We start from the raw sequence: 24,665 nt of genomic DNA on the forward strand, positions 1-24,665 counted from the left end.
CTGTGTCAGGCAGAGATGGATCAGAGGGAAACCTGGAGCTGACAATCTGATCAATAATAATAGTAAAGATCATTAATAATGGAATAGGCAAAGCTACACTTAAAATACTGCTTTAGAATGCTGGAGCAGATTGTGGTTGTGTACTGTGACAACACCTTCACAATGTGGATTAACAGAACTCACCAAAACGCACCTCAGAGGTGTGAAACAACCAGAACAGCAACGTAGGGAAGGGTGAGAAAGACACCGGACCCTGATTCGGCTCTTGCTCAGGACTGTGGTGTGAGGGAGGGGGCATGAAACTTTTTAATTGCCAGGCATTTCTTATTCATGGCCCCTCCTCCGAGGCACCAGCTCGAGCAACCAAGTAGGGAAATTGATCTGTGCCAATGAACCTGTCGGGGATCAGAACCTCAGGTCCAAACCTTCCCGTGCCTGCAGCCCCCTGCCCAGAGACCCTGCCCGTCAGGGAGCTGTGGGCAGGGCTGGCAGGTGCCGTGGGTTCTGCCGGCCCCGAGCTCTGTGTAACCCCTCCCAGCCCTCCCCCATCACCGGTGGAGCTGCAGAAGGATGTCCCCCTCTGCCACCGCTTGTTGCCCTTTCCCAGCTGGAATGTGCTCAGCATGGGCCGGGCTGTGACCCGCAGCCTCCCCAGGGCTTGTCTTGCTGCTGGGGGGAGACTGAGAAAGCCCCACAGTTGGAAAAGTGACCTTTATTTAAAAAAAACCCAAACAAACAAACAAACAAACAAAAAAAAAAAACCAAAAAGAGCAACAAACCCCAGATGTTCTGCGATAAACCCCTTGTGATGACTTGTCCCAAGACGTGTGCGGTGTCCCCGCTGACCTCAGTGGGGGCTGCGGGACACCGGGCAGCCCCTGCGGGCTGGCAGCCGCCTCCCCTGCTCCTGTCCCGGCCGGGAATGTCACACCGGGGCGGGACCATCGCCCGCAGCAGGCACTTCTCCGTGTGTTCCAGCCCCCTCTGCCTCCTGCTCCAGCTGGCCGGGGGCTGTCCCTCCGCTGGAGACCCTGGAGATGCCGTTCCCGGGATGGGGCTGCTCGCCGGGAGCACCCGGGCTGCGGGAGAGGAGCCCGGAGCTGCCAAGGCGGAGTCGCTCCCGTGGGAGGTGAAACAAACCCAGACAAGACGAAGTAGTGGCGGTGGGTGATGGGGGTGCGAGTCAGTCCTCGGGGGCTACACCAGCCCCGCCGCCTTCTCCTGCACGTTGTACTCCTTGCTCTTCTTCACCTTCCAGCTGATGAGGGCCAGCAGCACGGTGCCCACCACCTTGTAGCCCACCTGCAGCCCCAGGTATCTGCCGGGAGAAGAGCGGGGACATGCCGTGTCCGGAGCTGGCGCTTCCAGCCGGCCCCAGGCTGGGCTGGGACCCCTCCCCTGCCCGTGCCCGGGGCACAGGGTACCTGTTTCGGAGGAAATCGTTGTTGTAGTAGGCGCAGAAGCGGCGCTGGGTGCACTGCTGCTGCCAGTAGATGCAGGAGGAGTCGATGAGGGCTCCGAACATGGCCGGGGCCGGCAGCCAGGCTGGCGGGAAGAGAGGATGGGGTCAGGTGCTGGTCCCGAGGAGGTTCGGGGCCTCCCGCGGCTCCAGTGAGCCCCCAGCCTCGTCCGGAGAGGAACACTCACCCAGCAGTCTCATTAGTAAGAACTGGACTCCGATGGCGAACGACTTCTCATCCTGGTTCACCACCCTGCAGGGGAGAAGCCAGGGGAGGTCAGAGCTGCTGGCACTGGATTTGGCCAAGACTTGGGCTGGCTGCACGTTTAATGGCATCCCATAGATCCCAGCATGGGGAACCATCACATCCACTCCCCCTGGGACTCAGGACTCCCCCGGCCACCGCTCACCGTAACACCATCATGTAGAGGGGGTTGTGGGACAGGCAGGCCACCAGGGCAGCAAAGGAGATGAGGAATATGGCAGGAAGGAGCATATGGGAGCAGCTGACTGGACAGGAGCCCGTGTAGGTGGAGAACAGCTCATTCCCATTCAGGGAACAGTTGTGGTAGATCTGTTTGGAACAAAACAGATGTCATTCTCCCAGCGCCAGGAGCACGAGTTTCTCGTGACCCATCATCCCACATCCCTGTGCAGGACACCAACAGGAGCACCAGCTCCAGTTTTAAGGCACAGCCGTGGCATCCTGTGATGGGATTTGGCACCATCCCTGTTCCTCCAAGCAGGTTCCCAGGGCATTCCCACAGCAGTTCTCCACTGCACCATCCCAGGGCTCAGCACAGCGTGTGGAAAACCTTCCACCCTCTTACTGCATTTGTTGGGTTCCTGCAGCATCCCTGCACGATTCCCAGCAAGGCTGCTTTGCTGACCACTTGCTTTACTCACCATCTGTCTGGGGTTGGAGGGGTTGGTGGTGCTGCTGGTGCATCCGGCAAAGCAGGGTGAGATGTATTCCGTGGTGTTCTTCCGGCACACGGGGTGGAAGATCTGCTTAGAGCATTGGCATCCAACCCGTGCCTTAACCTGCTGCTGGGAATTGGGTGTACTGCCAGAAAGGAGGGGGGGAAAATCGGTAAAAAATTAAGAACAGGAGGAATTTAAAAAAAAAAATAAAAAAAAGTTTTAGTAGTTGAGCAGTTCTCCTGTTCCTGTCTGGGCTGGGACACTGCCAGCGGCAGCCTGGCCTTCTGCCAGCCCCTGATCCCTGCAGGTACCTCTGGAAGCGTGCAGTGGATGTCACAGGAATTATGTTATGTCTACAAACAAATACTCGCACGCTTCTTTTCTTTCTCTCTCTCTTTTTTTTTTTTCCCCCAGCTAAAAATTAATCGGCCAAAAGCTTGGAGAAATGGATCTGGGCTCCATCCAGAGCTGCACAAACAGATGTGTGAACAGCCACAGCTGGAAACACCACGCGGACACAAACTGAAAGTGGGCATGCTCCCAAACGAGCCTGATGACCGTGGAAGTGAAGGGGGCAACCCCAAATCTGCCCTGTTTGCCCTCACTCCCCCAAGGGATGCGTTTGCTGGAGTCACACAGCCTGAATCCTGCAGGAATGTGGCACTGGAGAGCTGCTCTTGGGCAGGGCGGGATGGGGCCTGCTCCGCCTCCTGTGGGAAGATGGCATCGGAAATCTCTCCCTTGCTGGCAGTGAGCTGGGAAATGAGCTCAATGCATTTGACATCAGGCCTCGGTTGTATATAAATGCCATTTTTATCTTAAGAAGTCATGGTAAGAGCCAAAAATATCCACTGAGGTGAGGAGAAGGACGATGTCCAGCTGTAACACTGGGAGCGTGTGAAGCGCTGTGGACACAATATTACTGATTTTCCCCTAAAAATCCAGAGTGAAAAATCACACCCTGCTTGTTTGGCCCAGAAAATCATGGATAAGCACATAAACACCCTCCCGAGCCATCTGCGCTGTGAAGCACCCGGATCTCCTCCGAGCAGTGGGAATCAAGGAGCACGAAGCAGCAGGGTGATGTCTTCTGCTTCTCCACCAGCGTGCATCCCTCCCCAGGGACAAGAGCTGGAGAAACAAGGAGCTGGGAGCAGCACCTGCATTACCTGGGGTGGTAGATGCCCTCGATGTGCCCTGTGGAGCAGCCCATGAAGAAAATGGGCAGGCAGATGAGGATGGAGAAGACGAGCACCACCACGGCGAAGCGCGGGATGGCCCGCAGGGAGAAGGAGAAGCGCTTCATGATGATCCCTCCCAGCAGCATCCCCAGCGCTGCTGCCGGCAGGTTCACAGCTCCTGCAGAGGAACGGAGCCATCAGGGGGGTCCCTGCCTGCCCAGAACCCCTCCATGGGCGGGGGGAAGCTCTCTGGACATCACAGGAGTTGGGAGAACCTGCAGATCCAACTCTCGTCCAAGACAGCCCAAACCCGAGGCAGCTGGAAAGTCACCAGCTACCCCAATGTGAGCCCCAGGTCTCATCCAAAAATGTGATTTTCAGTGACTTCTCCTCCAGGATTTCAAAAGCCTGGGGAATATGGGCAGTTGGCTCCCTGCTGATGCATATTTTTCGCCTCCATCCGTGCTCACCTATGAGGAAGTTGGCCTGGGAGGGGGAGGCACCGTACTGCTTCTCCAGGAATTTGTTGAGGAAGGTGGCCAGACCCGCAATGACGGAGGAGAAGCTGCACTGAGCCAGCACCAGGAGGATGAAGAGGGGGTTGAGCAGCAGCCTGAAGAAGATCTTTGGGAATCCTACAGGGAAACCATAGGAAAAATGTCTTTTAGCCATGTGATCCTCATGCCAACAACTTGTACTGGGAAGAAACCCCCACCCTTAGCCTGTTCCCAGTAAGGATGTCTGTGGGATGATGATCTGCTGGGGATGTCTGCGGGCATGGGAAAGTAGGAGGGGAGACACCCTAATGCATCCCAGCAGCTGGCAGGACCATGGATGTGTTTTCCTGGTGGGACATTGTGTCCTCTGGCACCGTCAACAGAGGCAGATGGGCCCTAGGAGTAACTCTGTTTATTTGGTCTCTTAAGAGTTTTCTAAACAGCTGAGAGCGATGGAGAGCCAGCATCCATTAAAGCCCAAAGACAGGAGAAGAGGGAACTGGCAGCTCCAGGATACGGCTGCAGTGGAGGAAGAGGCAAGGAGGGAGGGGCTTTATCTGGGAAGAAGTTCTCCTGGAGCTAAAAGAGTCATTAATCTGGTCCCTCAGCAGTGACATCCCTCTCAAACCTGTTTGGGCTCTGCATAAACAGTGCCAGCTGCAGTGGGGTGACCTCGACGAGGAGCTGGTGGCACCGGCAGCCCCATGCCCACTCCTGGAGCTGGGCTTAAACCTCCCAGCGACCCTTTTCCGGCACACTGGTACCGCTTGAAGGTCCTCAGCGCAAAATTTGGAAACAATTCAGGCCCCACAGAAGAGAGGCCTCAGGAGGTCTGGAGCCAGAGGGAGGCTGTGCCCACCTTCCCGTGGTCCTCAGGCCCTCGTGGTGTGTGTGGACCACCAGAGCTGGTCCACACACGGTGCTGGGCTCCCAAGGACTGCCAACAAGCCCCCTTGGAGTGAATCTGTCCACCCAGCACGGCCCAGCATCCCCATCCACCCTTTACTTTTTATAAACTCCAGCAGGGAGGTCTCTTCAGCTGCCCCTGTCTCCATCTTCCTGAGCATCCCGGCCTCCGTGTTGCGCTCCTGGGAGGGGAGAGAGGAGCAGCCTGCGGTGAGAGCGGCTGGCACTATCCTGGCACGGGGAGGCTCAGGAGGGGCAGGGTCTGTCCCAGGGCCTTTGACCCCCAGCCAAGCCTGACAATTACAGCAAAGCCCCATCCCACATGCCCCGAGCACTTCTCCAGGCTGGGAGAGCTGTGAGATTTCACCTGGAGAAGTCTCTGGGGAGAGCCCCTTCCAGGGCCTAAAGGAGCTCCAAGAGAGCTGGAGAGGGAACTTTGGACAGGGGTCTGGAGTGCCAGGACAAGGGGGAATGGCTTCCCACTGCCATTAGAGTTAGATGGGACCTTGGGGACAAATTCTTGAGGTGATGAGGCCCTGGCACAGGGTATCCGGAGAAGCTGTGGCTGCCCCATCCCTGAAGTGTCCAAGGCCAGGCTGGATGGGGCTTGGAGCAACCTGGGATAGTGGGAGGTGACCCTGCATGGCAGGGGGTGGAACAGGATGAGCTTTAAGATCCTCCCAACACCAATCTTTCAGGATTCTGTGATTAAAGGGGTGATTTATCTGAGATATCACTGCAGCCCCTGAGCAGAGCAGCAAGACAACAGCCTGTTGCTGGGAGATTTTAGGAACTTGGAAATCTTTCCTCCCCTGAACACTGACAAAACACCTCCCTTCTAACCCTATAAAAAGTCTGAAAATGAAAGTTGGAGATAGTTCAGCTCAAGTCTGGAGTCCTTTAGCCATAACTGTGAAATAATTTGGGTTTGATTTTACCTTTAAAGAATCAATGAGTAAACAATTTCAAAACAGAGCTGAAGTATTTTTGTAATAAACCCAGTAGGGTTTGAAAACACGAAAATGATACATGTTAATTATTTCCCATCTTTTAAAATTTGTTTTACTGGGGAAGGGTTGCTGGACTGCCTTCCCCCTCCCACCCCGCTCCTCTGGGGACGGGTATTCCCTCTCTGAGCACATCTCTTGGCTCCAGGACGTTCCAGCCTCTGGAGATGAGGTCTCACCTCTCCTTTCAGCATGTACCGAGGGAAGAAGAAGTAAGGGATGGAGGTGAGCACCAAGCAGCCCGAGGAGATGAGCAGCCCCAGCCACCAGGCTCCGATCCACCGCTGGTCACTCGGCATCAGGTCCACTGTCATTGCAAGACACAAGGACACACTCTAAGAGCTCCAGGGGCGAAAGGGACAAATCTCCATGAAAATACGGACTGGTGGAGTATGAAGAGTCCCTGTGGGCACAGCCCAAGGGTCTCTCCACTGGCGTGTAAGAGCAAGTGGATGGAGGTGGGGGGGTCCCACCAGTGCTGGCAGCTGGTTGTGTTTTCCCTGGCCAGGGTCCTGTATCACCACTCATCCCAGCTGTGCCGAGCCTCCCAGATGACTGCAGGATGGATTTGGTCAGCATGGAAGCAGCTGGTGGCACAGGTTCAACTCCAACCCCTGAGCCCACCAGTGAGGCAGAGATTACGGGGGCCTGACCCCATCCTCTGCCTGGAGAACACAGTGAGTTGGATCACGCTGCCTGACAGGGATGCTGAGCCAAGACAGGCACTGGGAAAAGGCACGCTGCTTTCCTGGAAAAAGTTACTCTCCCATTGTTCCAGGCTTGGTCACTTTCTGCTTGCAGGGACCGAGGGAAGGTCCTGTGCTGGCAGAATCTCCTGGTTTCCGAGTGGACCAAGCTCCGGGCGCCTTCTCCGGAAAAAGAAGGAGAAGGTGAGAGCCGCTCTGTCTGCAGCACACACACATCCTTTGGCTGGGCCAAGTGATGCTCACGGGAGGTTTGACAGATTGCCTGGCTTGGCGAGGGGACGCGGCTGCGCGCGAAGGAACCAGCGGCCAGCTCCGGGTGGGAGCTCCGTGCCAGGGTGTGACAGGAGAGGAGCCCACTGAGACAATCATCCCACTTCCCCTCACAGGACCACTCCACTCTGGAGCTTGGACGTCATCACGGAGCGACCAGGCAGAGGCTGCTAAATCCGTCTGCCGCCGCGGGGAGTGGGCCAAGGCTTTTTTGGCGTTTCCTGCCCACGTTCATTTATTATTCTTATCAGGCACCGGACAAAAATGTCAGGCAGGCTCTGATCTCTCTAAGGAAACACAGGAAAAGCCATGTTAATGATGGAGCTGGGGAGAATTCCTTAGTGATTAAGTTACCAGAAATAATAAGCACATGCCATGGATAAAGCAAATTATCCCTGCGGTGGCGTCAGCTCAGCCCCTCTCTGCAGGTGCTGGTGGCGTGTACTGGGGAGGAGGATGAGTAGGTTCAAGTTCTCTGTGTATCCATAGGGCAGTGGTTGCTCCGTGGTTGTGTTCATCCCTGGGCTCCTCAGATTTCCCTGTTCCTCTCCACCACCATGCTGGGGTTTTGGGATGCCTCCTCAGTGGGCAGACCCCAGCCATGACCTCCAGAGCAGCACCATGAGTTGGGCATTGGAATGTCCCTACCCCTGGGCTCTGCTTCAGTGGCGGTGTCAGGACCACCTGCATCTGTCCTTACGGAGTGGAGGAGTGTGTTGGCGGTGCTTTTCTAGGTCGGGTCTTTCCAGGGCACGGGGTTTTATGGGTCACGGGACTGGTGGCTTCTGTCACCTTTCATCTCAGAGTGACCTTCTGACCCACAGAGGGTCTTTAGGACCACTGCTACCTGAGCAATACTCACCAGTGTCAACCCTTCCGATGTCCACGAAGAGCCGCAGCACCACGGACCCCAGCAAGTATCCAAAGGCAGGGCCAAACACAGCGATGGCAAAGAGGATGGCTGGGAGAAGGGAGCAGAGAGAGCCCCTGTGAGCAGACAGTGGCAGCTTCCATGCAGATATGGCTTCTGTCTGCCCAGGAGACGCAGGAATGGTGAAACAATACACAGAGGGGGGAAACCACCCTTGATCACGCTTCAGATGGTGAGAAGGTCCCTACTGCCCCGACACTGAAGGCGGTGTTTATCTGACAGGAACAGGAGAGGGAAGGCAGCTGCTTGTGGAAAAAGTTTCTCTGCTCTGCTGCCATCAAGGCTTTGCTGACATGATATAAGTTGTCAGCTACACCATGAATATCCATGACACATGTGAACCCCAAGGAGCAGCAGGGCAGTGACATCCTGGGCTCACACAGGGGATTGAGACCTTTATTTCCTCTAGGATGCCAAGGAAACACACACATCCTAATCCTCAGATCCAAGGAAAAACACTTAGTACAAACGTCAGGAGGGGTGAAAGATTCTGAGGGTAAAAAGGCCGCCAGACCACCCTGGGTGTAGCTGAACCCTCCCATTCTGAAACAGATAACCCGTAAGGACAGAACATTTTCTTTTGACTTGTTTGCATTGACAGAATCCAAGTTCCCTCCTTGAGAGAAACTCTTTACACAACCTTCTCAAGTTGTTTAAAAGGAGACAGTGAGCTTGAGCTGCATCAGACATAAAATGAAACAGGACCTGGGGAGATGGAATTTCTGCTATATTGAGGCAACCCGGACCCCCTGGAGCCATTCACCCTGACAGACATTCCCACAGCCCTAAAGGGAGCACTTGTATTCTAAACAACACACCAATCCCACTTTCCTCCTTCTTCAGAACCTTTCGGGTTCCTTTAGCCCTCTTTCCTTCATTTTCCTTGCAGATTTGGGAATTCTAAGGGATTAGTGGGACAATACAGTGGAACAGTAATCCCTAACTGCAGAGGGAAGACAAGGATGCTACAGCTTGATCTAGTGGAAGGTGCCCCTGCCCGTGGCAGGGGGTGGCACTGGATGGGCTTTCAGGTCCCTTCCAGCCCAGACCATCCTGGGATTCTGTGAAACAGAAAACAATGAACAGCGATGGTCCCACTTACCAACATACAGCGGGGAATTGTTGGCATCTGCAAAGTCATCCACGTAGGATATCCCAAAGGGCTGGATGGGCACGGTCCCGATCCCGGCCAGCAGCTGGGCGATGACCATCATGGCCCACATGCTGCTGGCCTCCTTCTGCGGGTCCCTGGTGGTGTTTGGGCACACAAATCTGCTCTCTGCATAGCACAGCTCAACCTGCCCCTGGCTCTTGTTACCTGGAAGGGGAAAAAATGAGCATTTCAACACTGGGTACATCCCCCGCTTCCTCCCACACTAAATCCCCAAATTGCAGGAATCTCCCAAACTCTCTGAGTAGGCACAAACTGCTGGATTTTGGAAGGATTGCTCATTTTATTCAGTAGTTCTCATCACCCTGTGCTTCCTTTGGAGTATTACACTGAGGTCAGAGTAGCAAACAACCAGGCTGTGGTTTTAATCAAACCTTTAGAGGGATCGTGCCATGGAGTGAGGGTGCTCTGGGTTTAATGAGGGCAGACCTAACCCATGGCTGGTTTTTGCTGTCTGTGGTCTCTGCTCCCTCCTGGGCAGGGACAGGGAATGATGCCCTCTGGGGTCAGCTGGCTGCCCTAAGCAGGACACCCTGCCCCAAATCTCTGCATCCCCCATGGCTCAGGAGTAGCTCTGCTCCTTCCAAAGCATGGCCCTTGCTTCTTCACACAGCCTGGGGGTCGTCACCCTGCTCCAGACTCCAGCCAGGACTGCAGTATCTTCAGGGGCTGTTCACAGACTGAATGTGTTCTTTTCCATCATCAGGCAGTCCCCAAAATGTCAATATCTCTGCCCTGTCCATCTGTTTTTGCAGTCCATCCTCCAATCCTGCTCAGTTTAGCAAAGATGTTCTGCAAGAATTGTGCTCTGAACAGAGCTTTTGGGTCAAACACCGTTCTTGGTACTTTCTTTTGACCTTTTCAGTGATTTCTGCTTACACTTCCATGGTTGCACACAAGTTCAGCACTAATCAAGTGGGGCATTAGCATTACTCGACCGATGCATAATTCCTGTCCTGTTTCCTTATTGTTCTACTTATCCACCCACACAGGGAGCCTGGCTCCGGGCAGGGAGCAGGGTGATACCTGCTTCTTCCTCATTTCCTTTGCAGTAAGAGCAGCCCCTGTCCCAAATCCTGACCTGTCCATAGCCTGATGCGTGAATTTAAGCTGCTGGAAAACTTGATATCTGATGCCTGATTTACTATCCAAACTCAAAAAAATCATGGGATGGGGACGAGCAGAGGTCTGGGTTTCAGAGGTGGCAATCCCTATGGAGCCTGAGGCTCATCGGCATTCTGAGGATTTAGGGCCCCAAACCACTTTGGAGAGACCAAAGCCAGGCTTGTGGCAAGTGATGCAGGTTCTTCTGCTTATTCCATTCTGCATGGAAAATAGAGTTGTCATTGTTCACACAGGCTTGTTCCCAAAGCCTTCCCAGTTAAAGCAGCAGCCTTCCTCGGACTGGATCATAAATATCCCGGGCAGAGCAGAACAGGCCCTGGGGACAGGGGAGCTTTGCTGTATCACAGAATTCCAGAATGGTTTGGGTTGGGAGGGACTTTAAAGTGATTCTTTCTCATTCCACCCCCTGCTACAGGCAGGGACAACTTCCACCAGCCCAGGTAGCTCCAAGCCTTGTCCAGCCTGGCCTTGGTCACTTCCAGGGATCCACAGGGGCAGCCACAGCTTCTCTGGGCAACCTGTGCCAGGGCCTCACTTCCCTCACAGGAAAGAATTTCTCCCTAATATTTAATGTAAACCTACTCTCTCTCAGAGAACCTGTGGCTGCCCCATCCCTGGAAGTGTTCAAAGACAGACTTGGAGCAACCTGGGATGGTGGAAGTTGTCCCTGCCCATGGCAGGGGGTGGAATGAGATGGTCCTTAAGGTCCCCTCAGACTCCAACTGTTCCACGATTCTGTAACAACAGCTGGAATAACATGTGCAGGAGGGGCAGAAGAAATCCCACATACAATTTTTGCATTCAGAAGGTGTTCCAAAGCTACAGTGACATCAGGTTTAATCAGCAACTGCCCACCTTAAGGCTCTGCCTTCATCCACTCTTTAAACCATGCGTGCCCTGGACCCTTTTTTTGGGCAGTCACGGGGTGACCCCTCCCGGAGCAGCTGGATCTGTGTTTGTGGGGGCACGGCTGGGGCACTCACCGGTGCTGAGCGCAGTGTACTCGTAGGGGCCCGACAGGAAGTGTGGCAGGGTCACCAGGAAGGCCCCCAGCGCCAGCAGCAGCCCCCCAATGCCGATCACGCGCGGGCGGTGCACTCGGCTGCCGAAGTAGCTGACAAAGATGATGAGCACCACGTTGCCGATCTGGAAAAGGCACAGAGAAGCAGGAGGAGCGTGAGAAGACATCACAGAGGACATCCAGATCCCATGGTGGTGTCTGGGTGGGTGGACAGGTCTCTCACTGGGGGTTTCACCCTCATGGGAGCATCCCCTCTCCCCGTGTGCTCCCTTCTCATCTCCAGCCAGAGATGAGGTCACTGCTTGGCCTCGGCCACCTCTGGGCATCCCTCGTTGGCAGGAAACACCTCACAGCCTCCCTGCGATCTGGCTGGGACTTTTCAGCACCCACACCTGCCCCTCTACCCCACAGGCATCACAGAACCATTCAGGCTGGAAAAACCCTCCAAGACCATCCAGTCCAACCGCTCCCCCAGCACCGCCAAGGCCACCACTGCCCCGTGTCCCCAAGTGCCACATCCACACACCTGTCAAACCCTCCAGGGATGGGGACTCCACCGCTGCCCTGGGCAGCTGTGCCAGGGCTGGACAACCCTTTCAGTGAAGGAATTTTCTCTCATACACAAACTAAACCTCCCCTGACACAACTTGAGGCCATTTTCTCTCATCCTGTCCCTTGTTCCCTGGAAGAAGAGATCGACCAACGTGGCATAAACTGACCATTCCTCCCAAACCAGCAAGGAATGAAACATATTGCCTCCATTCCTGTGACTCAGACAGACACGAGCCCTGCTACAGAGTCCAGCTCAAATACTGAGCAAATATTTATGACCCTGGGCATTTGCAACTGCAGATAGCATCAGCTAGAAAGCCATGAGGCCACTCAGCTCACTCAGAGGAGTGGGTGAACACCACAAAATTCCCATTACATGGGCTTTGACAGCTCAGGACAAGCTAAACATCATTTTAACTTTGGCATGTTGCTCATTGCAGGGGGCTGGGGAAGATGGCCTTTAAAGGTCCCTTCCAACCCAAACCGTCCTGTGATTCTATGTATGGCTGAGAAAACTTTGTATTTGTGTTTGTGTGGGCTCCCTTGTTTGTCTCTTTGTGGGTTTTGTTCTTGGAATTGCTGTAGGCACCAACGCAATAAGATTGTTGTCCTGGACAGGCAGGGCACCCCACACAGTCACAGACAGCAGGAAGTCTCAGTGGGCCCTGAGACATCTTTTTACTCCCGAATGGTTGAGGTAAGGCTTGGGCATCCACTTCCCCAAGGATCCAGGAAAATTCCCAGTGTCCAGCTTCTTGATGGAGCATCCCATGCGCTCACCAGGGAGCTCACGAACAAGTGTGCTGCCACTTGGTGCCAGCAAAAATAGTCTCTGCCAGCAGATCTTTCCCTGGCCTTTGCCAGGCCTTGAGGAGCTGCTAGGAAGGACAGAATTCCCAAAAATGTGAACGAGAAAACTTATTCCAAGGGATTTCTTGATAAGAAAGTGTTGGTGAGAAAATCCCCCGCCAGTTCAGCAATATGCCTTAAACTGCCAGAGGGCAGGGTAAGATGGGATACTGGGAAGAAATTTTTCCCTGGGAGGATGGTGAGGCCCTGGTAGAGGTTCCCAGAGAAGCTGTGGCTGCCCCTGGATCCCTGGAAGTGTCCAAGGCCAGGTTGGACAGGGCATGGAGCAACCTGGGGTAGTGGAATTTGTCCCTGCCCGTGGCAGGGGGTGGAATGAGATGGGATGAACTTTTAGGTCCCTTTCAACCCAAACCATTCTGGAATTCCATCCAGTGGAAGTCTGCTCTTGTCCGAGGGCCATCAGCACAGGACCCTCCGTTCCCCCCAGACGTGGCAGGGCAGAATGACCTGTGGCGAGGTGTCCCAGAGCACAGCACAGCTGCCGAGGAAGCCCTGGGTGTGAACAGCCCTGAGACCCTCTTTTGGGAAGGTGCCCCCAGGTTCTGGCCACCCCTTTGGGTGTTCCTCTCCCGGTTACCTCGTGCAAGCTGGAGATGAAGCCTGAAGAGAGGCTGGAGAGCCCAAAGCGCTTCTCGATGGTGGTGAGGCTGCTCTTGAAGTTGGCGCTGTAGAGGAGCTGGGAGAGCTGGAGGAGCCCATGGCACAGCACGAACACCTGTGGGCAAATGAGAAGAGCCACCCCAGTGAGGACCCGGCTGGAATCACAGACTCATTAAGGCTGGAAAAGACTCCCAAGGTCATCGGGTCCAACCTTTGACCCAGTACCGCCATGCCCACTAGACCCCACTGAGGGGTGCCACCTCTACTCGCTGTTTGAAATTCCCAGGGATGGTGACCCCACCACTTCCCTGGGCAGCCTGTTCTGATGATTAACCACTCTTTCAGTGAAGAATTTTCCCTGAAACCCCATGTGAGCCTCTCCGTGCACCCTTTGAGGCCACACGAGACCACAGTGCCCTGCTGCTGCGTAACTGCCGGCGCCCACATCCTGCATGAGCGCGTTCCAGCTGGCTTTGGCCAATGGCTGCACCTCTGGCATGGAGCATCCCGGGATTCACTCAGCTGGAAAGTCAATTAACAGAACCTGCTCCAAGGGGTGTTGCTAGAAGAAGTCGAAGAAGGGCGTTAAAAGCCCCAGAGGGAGAGGATGAAATATGCGCAACGTGGTCTCACTACCCGGAGAACTCCAAAATAGTATTCCAAACCCAGCGTCTTCCCCTGAGCCAGGCTGAGCTGAGCCAGGAGCCAAGCTGAGCGAAGGCAGAGCAAGGAATACAGAGAGTTTAGGGAGAAATCTGTTTGAAAGAGCCCGGGTGGGCTGAGAGAGGAGAGCGCTCTCCACCAGGGATGCAAGAGGCAGCTCAGAAGTGCCTTTTGATCTATATTTAGTCAGAACAGTTTTCCTTTATTTTTCTTGGAATGGAATGCATCCACACGGTGCCCAAAGTATTTAAAAATCAATAAAAAAAAAAAAAAAAAAAGAAGAAGAAAAGAAAAGAAAAAACAACAAAAAACCCCCCCAAACAAACGGGGGAAGGTCTTTTTATTTAGATCCACAGGAAATCAAATATTTGCCGAATACCGGAAGAGTGTCCCTCAATGATAACGTTGGGAAGTGCAGGATGATGGATGGGGAACAAAGGTACTGCAGGGGTGACAAATTCCTGATGTCCTTGGCCAGGAGAGCGGCAACTGTCCTGATGAGTATTTATTTGGAAGGGCGGTAGCACCCAGTAGTCCCAACCCATGAAATGATTAAAAAAAAAAAAAAAAATAATCCAAAAAGCCCCAAATTGTCCACCCAGCTTGGAGGATGCAAATTCCGTAAGTGGGTGGAGTTGTGTTTTGGGAGCAGAGGGTGATGCAGGGCCAGGCCCAGCCGTTGTAGCAGAATTTGGGTAGAAGACGGGCAAGAAAATGGTTTCTTGGGAATCTTTTCCTGTGAGGGAGGAGAGATCCAGCCAAAAGACCTGGCTGGAAATCTAAAAACATAAGGGATGGGAGAGATGCTGACAGACAGCAGAAGAGAAGAGGATGGAGATGAAGGACAAGGAGAAAATGGAGCCCTGGCAGTGTGAGGGCAGGCTGGGAAAAAACTGGAGACCACGGGGAAGATGAAGGAGAAAGGCAAACACCCCAAAAGCGAGGAAGGAAGGATCACAGGCCCCACGGAGTCCCCAGCCACATCTCGGAGGGGTGAGAGCAGACAGGCTGGCATCAGGCTGGCATTGCCATTGCAGTCACCAGGAGAGGACAAAGTCCCAGGCTGGGACTTTGCCCTGACAAAAAGCTGCAGAACAGGAATTCGGGGTGTAACGTGGGAAATCCTCCCAGACAGGGCCAAAGTGGAAGTGAAGCGTCTGCCAGTAAACTCTGGAAGCTGAATGTCCTCTCCACCCTCCCACTATCAGCTCCCGCACTCGAAATCCCATCTCAGGACAAAATCCTGTGGGTGGAAGCTGGATCCACCACCTCCCCCAGGCCTGACCTGGGATCATCGTGGGCTGACCTGGAGCAGGGGGTGACTCCTGCGAGGATGGGAACTGGAGAGAGGATCTGGTTGTCAGAGAACATCAATTTTTGTTCGTGTGGCTGTGACCAGACACTACTGAAGCCGCTGGAGCAAGGAAGAGCCGTCTGAACAGCAGCGGTCTGGGACTGCCCGAGCTGCAGAGCAGCTGGACACAGAGCTCTCCTGGAGCCAGGCGTCAGCCGGAGGAGTCAAGCTGTTTACCAACAGGGAGGGAAGAGGGTGGATCACCGGGGCCGAATTTAGCGCAGCAAATGTCAGCCCGATCCCGGGGCAGATGGGGAAATGGAGAGGACAGAGAAGATGGAGGGAAGATGGAGAGGAGAGGAGAGGAGAGGAGAGGAGAGGAGAGGAGAGGAGAGGAGGACGGAGGGAGAGGACGAGGAGAGGAGAGGAGAGGAGAGGAGAGGAGAGGAGAGAGGAGAGGATGAGGAGAGGAGAGGAGAGGACGAGGAGGAGGAGAGGAGAGGAGAGAGGAGAGGAGAGGAGAGGAGAGGAGAGGAGAGGAGAGGAGAGGAGAGGAGAGGAGAGGAGAGGAGAGGAGAGGAGAGGAGAGGAGAGGAGAGGAGAGGAGAGGAGAGGAGAGGAGAGGAGAGGAGAGGAGAGGAGAGGAGAGGAGAGGAGAGGAGAGGAGAGGGACAAGCCATGGGTAGAGAGGGCAGGAAGGAAAGGGCAGAACTGCCAGGAGATGGCCCAAGGTGTGTTTACGCCTTGGTGATAACCCGGGATGACCAAAATGGAGCCCTGGATCCAGAGATGCCTGGGAACAAGCTGGGGCTTCCTGCCAGGAGGGGAGACGAGGTGGGAGAAATGCAGCTGGAGAGCACCACCAAAGGAAGAGGAAAACTTTGGGGTGTGACTGCTTCCCCCTGCCCATGGGTCCTTCTAATCCAGCTCTTGTCTGCAGGATTAACCGGAAAGGCAGCAAAGCCGGACGGATGCTCCAGGGATGAGATCCCACCCTGAGACCACACAGCAACGTCAGCCCTCGGATGTGCAGAGCCCAGAGAATGGGAGGGGAAGGGCAGGGGTGATTTTTTTTCCTTGGGAAGAGCCTGCCACCCAAAACAGCCGGAGAAAGGCGAAACAGCCTTTGCTCCAGGACTTGTGCAGCTGGAGCGTGGCTTTTCCAGACAAACTCCAAGTGTCTGGAGGTGAGATGAGGCCTGATTCATGACTTCCCCTGCATTCAGCAGACTCGGTTTTAATTAAAATAAGGACATCCCAAACCTTGAAGGCTCTGAGTGCAAAACACTGGAGGAGTGCCTTACTTGGGGGGCTCCCCAAAAGGAGTCCAAGCTCCCCCTGAGGCTGGTGGACATGAGGGGCACCACTGTCCTGTGTCCCCTCACAGGTCCTCGTGGGTCTCTCCCATCCCTGTCTCTCTTCCCTCACCTTCCCATCCCCACACCTTCGTGCTGACCACCCACGACCTGCTGGTGCACGGAAGGCAGCGCTGGCCTGGCCCTTCCAGCTGCTCCAGATGTGCTGTGCGGCCCCACGCTCCCGCCGAGCAGCCCAGGAGGGGAGGGAGCTGCCCTCATCCATCTTCCCTGATGACAAGAATGGGCTCTTAAGGAAGAGCCAGGCTCCCTCGCAGGGAGGTTTGGCTGACGCAGAGCCGACGCGAGGGCGAAGGCACGGTGGGAGGTTGAGGAGCCGGGGGCACTCCCAAGCGCTGACCCTCCGGAGCAGCGGCTCCCACGGGAGCCGGGCGTATTTTTGGAGCTGCAGGCAAGCAGTGATTGCAGACAGGCAGGGAGCAGCACGGGAAGGCCAAAGGCGTGCACCCACATGGACCCCCCAAACGCCATCGTAATCATCCCCGTGGCTTCTTTCGGAGCAATCCTGACTCCAGGCTGTTTATACAAGGCACTTGACTCCTTTCCAAAAGGAGCTGCTCTTAGAAGGGAAGCAAACTCCTGGGGGAGGCAAAGCTGCTGCCCCCAGCCAGGTCGTGGGGACCAGCACCTCCCAGGGCAGTGCTTCTTCCAAAGGAAGAGAAACCCACCCCGCTGCAGGGAAGGGGTGGACTGGTCCTTCCTTCCATGCTCTGGACAACGGGAGCTGGCAAGGATTCGGTCAACCCCGGCCTAAACTTCCCTCTAAGATGTGTCCAACAGATACTCGGGTTTCATTTCATAGGAGTGAACCATCTCCATGGAGCCTCCAGGATCTCCACGAGTCCCAGTAAGACTCTTCCAGGTGAGACCCTAACTGTGCTCATCACAGGCTTGGGAGGATCCTGCCACGTGTGGCACGGCCATTGCTCCACCTGGAGGAGTGAGTTAAGGGTTAATTCCTTGCTCTGCTTCCACAGCTCACGTCCAAAGTCGTCCCCCACTTCATTTTTCAGTGTCTTCCCCTTGGCAGCCCCAGCTGGAGATGACGAGGGTGGAAATGTTGGCGGCACTTGTGCTAATCTCCGTGCCCAGCACCTTTCCCACGGCAGTGGGGATGGAAAGAGCCAGGGCTTTGTTCATTAGGAGGACACAAGGACTGCCTGGAGAGCTGGAGACCCTCAAAGAACTTGTCCAAGTGCTCCCAGGTGAGTGATGACACCAAAGTAGGACGTGTCCAAGAGCAAAATTAATCTGGCTGGAGTAAACCTTTGGAAAGGACCTGGAGTAAGGATAATCCATCCGTTCTTTCCCTACACAGAGTACAATTGGAGTTGAGTCCAAAGCAAAATTGTTTGACCCGAATGGAAAGTCGAAAGACTTTCCTTCCAAAATCAGGGAACTTTCCTCCCAAAGCAGGAGACTCCAAGCTGCCCACCTCTGGAGACCGCCTCCACTTTAATCTCCTGAGCATGCAAAAGGGAAAAAAAAAAAAAAAAAGGGGGAACTGTGGGAATTAATAAAAATATCCCCAGAATTTTAACAGAGAGAAGACAGAGTGTTTATTTTAGAGTTTGCATATGATCAGCTCTTACTGCACTGGGAGATCCTCCTGCAGTAGGACAGCTGAGGTCATTCAGTCCACAAGAAATGTATCAGCTGGATATGGAAAGCATAGGGATGAGTGGGGAAATACATCACTCTCTATGGGCAGCTGCCTGGATTTGTAGATCAAAAAGTACCATGAAAGGTGAAAAAAACCCCACAGCATTTCCACAAAAGGAGCCAAACACCCTGCACAGAGCCCGTCCTTTAGCACAGAACCTCTGAGTCTGGTCCGATGGCAGAAGTCGGCTTCTAACCGGGATTTCTGTTGCAAATAATAAAATAATATAAAAATTAACCCGATCGGGGATTGCCTGAGGCGTGCTGGAATGACGACTGTCTCCTGCCAAGCCACGCACGTTTTACACCCCCCAACTGTCACGTGCAAAGACAATATTTGCTCTTTTTGCAACAAACACAGACACGGGGTTTCCTGGCACTCTATCCCGGCGACTTTGCACGGCCCAGCTTTGCCCAGAATGGAGGTTTTTGGCCTCAGAGGATTGCTGAGACAGACCCTCAGTGTGGGACGCTTCCCAAGAAAATACCGCCCTCAAAATAGGACGCCGAGCATCCCGCAGCCTTTCCTCCCTCGGGCAGCTTGGGTGGTTTGCCTTCCTTTGTTCGTTCCTGAAGGTCTCTTTTCGTTCCGGGGCATCAGGATCCGACCAGGCTTTCCTTGAGGGCAGGTCCAGGCTGACTGGGTTTTGCCTGACCCAGAAGTGTGTGCAAACACTCCTCCCGCCCGGCCGGCCGTGCCTCGTGCTCCCTATCAGCGTCACTCCTCTCCCGTCCTGCTCCCGATAATCTTATCTACGCTGACCACTCCTTGCTTGTGTTTGGGCACCCAACCACCTCGCCCCTCATAAAATTCCCTTGTCTCAGGCCTCCTAGACCTTGATCCCACTAAATTTTCCAGCCCATCTTTTTCCTTATCCCATTGCTGGTGTTGCTGGTGAGGACCAGGTGGTTCTTCCCTTCTGGAGCCTGATCCCACCAAAAGCAGGCGTGACAACAGTGCTGGACCATCCAAACCCAACCTGTGCTGTCTGGTGCCAGCCCCATCACCAGGAATGCTGGAAGACCCTGGCCACTGCAGGTCCTTCTCCTCACGTCACTAAAGACCCCCCTTTGCCGTCATCTAACCCGCACCGTGCCCGAGATTGCAATATTGCTTTGATTTTCTTCCTTAAATCAACGGCTCTCATCAGCCGTGACTTTCTCCTTCCCGTGTTTCCCTCTCCAAACCTACAGCCACGCTGCCTCCACATCTGTGACTTGATGAATCTCCTGTTCTGGCTAAACAAAGCAATTCATAATCTTTTCCAACAGGATATGAGAGCGCAACTGGTACATCTCCAGGCTTCTGGAATACACTCCTCAGCAAATTCCTTTAGTCCCTTGGAAGGAAGGGACGAAAAGCTTGCCCTGCTGCTGTTGGGACCTCAGACCCCAAGGCCGGGCTCCGTTTCCTCTGCAGGAGACACCCAGCCTGCCCAGGGAGGTGAGAGCTCCCTGCTCCCGTTCACTGCTCCCTGCCTGCTCCCAACGCCTTCACCCCGGGATGCTTTCAAGCCTCATCACGCTCTGAGAGCCCATAGCCTCCTCCTGACCTTGTTGTCCCCTCTCCTACCCTCTTCCATTCCCTCCCTCACCCTGCCCCGGTACAACACCCAATTTAAACCTCTCCTAAGGCTTTTAAAGCTCTTTCTGGATCACCTCTGGCTGACATAAGTGAGAATAATTCTCTGTTGTCCTCCTGTTTCCTTTTCCATGCCAGGCGGTCTGCAGGCCTGGAAAAAAAAAAAGAAAAAAAAAGAAAAGCCTCCCCCTGCCTGCACTCACAACACTTTCACACTGCTCCTCTGTGCTCTCCAGCTTCCAGCTGAAAGCCGTCCAGCTCCTCTAAATCAAAAGATATTTATAAAGCTCTCCTCCCTGTCATCTTTCTGGGGATCCCAAAATCAATTAAAATAGTTCAAAACCACGAATGAGACAGTGAAGGCGAAGAAGCCAAAATATCTCAGGCTCTGTAAACAGAGAATTCCTGTGAAATAATCCTTTTCCAGTGGTTGTCTGGGAGCAGAAAATGGACGTAGAATCACAGCATCTTTAAGGTTGGAAAAGACCTCCAAGATCATCAAGCCCAACATGGCTGGGGCTCTGCACTGGGGGACACTGAAGCAGTCCCTGGCCACATGTGGGTGTCAAAAGGAACCTTCTCCACCTTTTAAAGCTGTTTTAATCCTGTGAGGTTCTCGGTATCCCCCGGCATCCACCTGGGGGCTGGGTTCACCCTGCATTTGCCCAGCAGCACAGCTGCAATCCCCCAAACCCCGGTGCCAGTCAGCACCACCCCGGGAGCTCTGGTGAGTGTCCAAGCAGAGAGATGTCCCTGCTCATCAGAGAAATCACAGAACTGTGGAACGTTTTGGGTGGGGAGGGAGCCTAAAGCCCATCCAGACCCACCCCCTGCCACGCCCAGGGACACCTTCCACTGTCCCAGGCTGCTCCAAGCCCTGTCCAGCCTGGCCTTGGACACTGCCAGGGATCCAGAGGCAGCCACTTTCTCTGGGCAGCCTGTGCCAGGGCCTCCCCACCCTCCCAGGGAAGGATTTCTCCCCAGTATCCCATCTAAATATCTCATCCTCACCTCATCTCCACCAATGCTGTGGGGTTACCGGGATGCTCCAGGTTTCTGGCTGAGGTCAGAGCTCAGCAGCCCCAGAACCCGAAGGCCTTTTGTGCCCCGCTCTGCGCCTGACGGGGGCATCGGGGCAGAAGCAGCGGGCAGAGGGCTGGCAGCCCTGCCCTCAAACCCGGAGCGGTGTCTGGGCTCACGGCAGGCGTGGGGCACGGCAGGCGGCCATGGCGCTCCGGCGGTATCAGCGCACACCCAGCCCGTCGGTGCCGCCGCCGCCGAACAGCCACGTGTGACTGGGAGTGACTGCACAGCACCGCACGGAGCTGTCACAGCCGGCTCCAGAGGGAACAGGCGCAGCTGGAGCCGCACGCGTCCGAGGCCGCATCCACGGGGAATTGCTTCCTGAAGTGCAGCTGCGCCGTTCCTGAACCCCGAGCAGTGTCCCCGTGACTCCAACCCCATCCCACTCTTCAGACCCCCACAGAACCCCTCAAACTGCCCCTTTCCACCAGGACTTCTCCCTCCCTGATGCCCGTCCCTGGCACCGCCGTGTTCCCACACCTCCAGCCCTCAGCGGCAATGGATCTGGTGCAGTCCCTTGTCACAGGGATCATGGAAGGGCAAGAGGGTTTACATGGAAAAATAATTTGTTATTTTGGCCCCAGCCCTGCAAAAGACACCCTGAATATGATCCTGTCACATGGGCTTTGGGGGTTAAATATGAGCTTCGTGATTAAGTCTTCCAAGTCTTAATCATGTCCTTCTAAGCCCGTTAAAAGTAGGGAATTTTGTTGTGTTGGCAATACTGTCCCCATCAGAAACTGCCATTGCCTGGATGATGTTGTGTCTGATGGCTCTGGGGAGGGTGATGCCCTCAGCTTCCCATAAAATTTGGGACTGGATGAGGCTTTTTAAATAATCCATCATTCATAGCACCAGTGGCTCCTCGTACAAATAAGAGCTACAAACCCTTTCAAACCCAGATGCTGACCATGCCTTGCCTTCTGATGACCATTCACTCCAAAACTCCCCAAACCTGGAAATTCCACCATGACACTTTGAGGTCCTACTCATTTTGGGGACTGACACCACACACAGGCTAATGCTTTCTGAGCCTGAAGCAGTTCTCTTGTTAATGTATATGTTTTTAATGCAAATGTCACAGGACAGGAAGGATTAATAGATCAGGAAAGGGTGGGGGATACATTTGTTCTTAGAGGAAAGAATATTTCTCTGAGGGATGGGTGTCCTGACTGTCCACCATCCCAGACAGAGCACATCATCCCTCTGATGCCAACGAGCATGTTTGGGTAGAGCTCAAACTGTTCTTTCATGTGCTTGCACCTTGCCACTGCCAGACTGTTGAATCTTGAAACCAGAAACAATTTTAAACTAGAAGTTTTAAAAGAAGAAGTTTTAAAAAGCTGTTTTAAAGCCGTTCTTCAGGCGATGGTTTTCCTGCCACTCGCAAAGTGACACCCCCGAGTCACCCTAAAAGTCACCACATCCCTGGGGCATGTGGGGTGCTGAGCACCCAGCCTGACTCTGGGACACCCACATCCCACGCCCTGCAGCCGCCCGTGGGGTGTACAAATGGAGTAGCATTTACTTGTTGTGGCTTTCATTTTTTAATCTGAAAGTCTGACATCCTGCAAGAGGGTTTGGCAATGTTTTTTTCCCTCCAGGCTATTTTTGCTCGCTGCCAGTTTCCAGGAAAGAGCATGAACTGCAAGAAGGGCTCTGGTTTTGGGTGACTTTACTCACCCCAAGTCAGGGTCATCACTGCAGCAGCATGGAAGGGGCTGGGGGCACATTTTGCACCTCCAGGAGAGCAGGGGACAGGTCAGCAGTCCCCTCCAGAGGAACATCAGTGTAGCCCAGAGGCAAGCCCAGGTCACCCAGGGTAATCCCAAGGTCTTTGTCCTGGAGCCTGCAGCCAAAAGTGTCATCATCACCTGCTGGAACAGCACAGCCTGGGCAGTGGGGACCTTCAGGGACATGGGACTGGGAGACATCCTCCGGGATCATGCCTCCAGCACTGGGAGCTCTGAGGAGGAGCAGCCGCTTGGGAACAGCCTCACGGCACCCTACAGCATCCCACGGAACTCCAGCACGGCTCAGGGAGGAGCAGGCAGCACTGTCCTTCACTCAGGGTGAGGGAAGCTCACTGCAAAACAAACCCCAAACCCATCCCGGCCACCACACCTCACCCACGGCCACGCATCCTGGGAACCCTGGGCTGGGAAGTGCACACACAGCACGGCGCACACGCTCCGATCCAGAACACTGGTGGGACAGCTCGGCCCGGCCCGGGCGGCACCGGCAGCACCGGTACCGGAGGTGCAGCCCGCCGGGGACCCCCGGCACAGCCCCGGAGCTGCTCTGGCCCCGGCAGCCGCCGTTCCCAAAAAACTGCACCCGCCTGCTCCAGGTGCCCATGTGCGGGAGGCGTGGAAATCCCACCCTTCCAGGGACATCCAGGCGGGATCCTGTCCCGAGGACAGGAGCCAGCACGTGCACATCCCAAAACGGGCCAAAGAGCGGGGGAAGGACGGGTGAGGGGAGGTGGGAAGCCAGGATGGTCGGCAGGGTGTGAAAGGTGCCGCACACGGTGAGCGCTGTGTTCTCTCGTGCAGGCAGTGAGCTCAGGAGCCTGGAGCCGGCTCCCAGGTGCCAGCAGGTGAGGAACTGGAAACCGCAAAACCCACCCCGACCCGGCGAGCTTTTGTTTCTGCCGCTCAAAAACCTCTGCTCGCCCAAGTTTTTAAAGCGAGCGCGTGTTATTCTAGGGCAGTGCTTTCTTTTCACACCAGGATGTGGTTAATCATTCCCTAAGCGGCAGCACACCGCGTCCCGGACGCCGTGGGGAAGCTCAGGGAGAGCCGCTCCGTGGGGTGAAACACCCACGTGCCGCGCGGGGCATCGCTCCCAACCCACGGGCACCGGGAAGGGCAGGGTTCCCCGGGACTGCCGCAGGAGCCGATGCTCAAATTCTCATCACACAGCCCTCCTTTCACCCGCGGTGCGTGCGAGGGACGCGGGGATGCGTGGGGCGGGCTGGGGTCCCTCTCCAGGCAGGAATCCTCCTCCCACCCCGCGAGCATCCCTGCCCGGGCCTTACTTTGATGTTGCAGAAGATACCCCTGGAGCAGGTGCCGGAGCTCTTGGGGATGTCAACTGGGGATTTGCCAACTTCGGGGTGCACTCCCATGGCGAGGGCTTCCCGGGGAGCCCGGGATTGTTGGGCTCCCGCCGCTCTCCGGCTCGTCCCGCCGCCCGCAGCCCGCACGGACCGCGCCGGGATCCCTCCAAGGCTGCGAGTGAGCCGGGCAGCGGGAGCGTCAAGTTTTTATAAGTCGGCTCCCGGGAGCGATGATGAAACGCTTTCTCCTCCCTCTTTTGCTTCGAGCGCCGAGGGAACTTTAAAGTCGCAGGGAGCAAAGGCAGCGGCGCACGGAGCAGGTGGGGGCGAGGGCTCGGCCAGCCCGGACACTCGGGCAGTGGGGGCTGCGGAGGGGGGACGGTGCTCTGCCCACCCGTGGGGACACCCCGACCCGCCCCCTGTGCCGGGCTGCAGGACGCGGCGGGACGAGGGAACGGCGCCGGCAGCGGAGCCTTCCCGCAGGGACAACGACGGGATTTTCATTCAAAGCCCCCCTGAAGGGCCGAGAGGAAGGGGAGGCACCTTTCAGCAGCTGGGATTTGGCTGCCATGTGGTGGGAGGGAGAAACTGGGTGGGCAGATGGAGGAATCCTTCCCCGGGCCGAGGGGTTTTGGAGGAAAAAAAACCAAACAAACCAAAACCAAACTTCGGTGTTTTCATAGAAAAAGCTGCATTTGCGAAGCTCCTGAGCGCTGTTTTTTT

At 55.1% G+C, this 24,665-nt stretch overlaps 1 protein-coding gene across 2 annotated transcripts; it reads right to left on the reverse strand.

Annotated features, from left to right (window-relative positions):
* Positions 1 to 726: 726 nt before the first annotated feature.
* Positions 727 to 24,105, reverse strand: SLCO2A1 (solute carrier organic anion transporter family member 2A1). 2 transcript variants are annotated; one of them, XM_040074133.2, is made up of 14 exons: positions 23,922 to 24,105; positions 13,199 to 13,336; positions 11,162 to 11,324; positions 8,985 to 9,200; positions 7,814 to 7,912; positions 6,154 to 6,281; positions 5,068 to 5,149; positions 4,035 to 4,199; positions 3,553 to 3,742; positions 2,366 to 2,525; positions 1,870 to 2,033; positions 1,648 to 1,712; positions 1,425 to 1,545; positions 727 to 1,318 (listed from the first exon to the last, which is right to left on the reverse strand). In XM_040074133.2, the coding sequence occupies exons 1-14, from the start codon at positions 24,009 to 24,011 to the stop codon at positions 1,198 to 1,200; spliced, it is 1,902 nt and encodes a 633-aa protein (XP_039930067.1). In that variant the 5' UTR covers positions 24,012 to 24,105; the 3' UTR covers positions 727 to 1,197. The 2 variants fall into 2 exon arrangements, with proteins under 2 accessions (XP_039930067.1, XP_039930066.1); XM_040074132.2 differs by having other exon boundaries at positions 733 to 1,545.
* Between the last annotated feature and the right edge of the window lie 560 nt (positions 24,106 to 24,665).

This window comes from Hirundo rustica, chromosome 10, assembly GCF_015227805.2.
Source record: "Hirundo rustica isolate bHirRus1 chromosome 10, bHirRus1.pri.v3, whole genome shotgun sequence".
In the NCBI taxonomy this organism is placed as follows: Eukaryota; Metazoa; Chordata; class Aves; order Passeriformes; family Hirundinidae; genus Hirundo; species Hirundo rustica.

Coding starts and splice junctions, on each gene's coding strand:
- SLCO2A1 (XM_040074132.2), bottom strand. CDS start 24,011: ATGGGAGTGCACCCCGAAGTTGGCAAATCCCCAGTTGACATCCCCAAG. Junction 11,325..13,198: donor TCATCTCCAGCTTGCACGAG/GTAACCGGGAGA, acceptor TGCCTTTTCCAG/ATCGGCAACGTGGTGCTCAT. Junction 7,913..8,984: donor CAATTCCCCGCTGTATGTTG/GTAAGTGGGACC, acceptor CCCTTCTCCCAG/CCATCCTCTTTGCCATCGCT.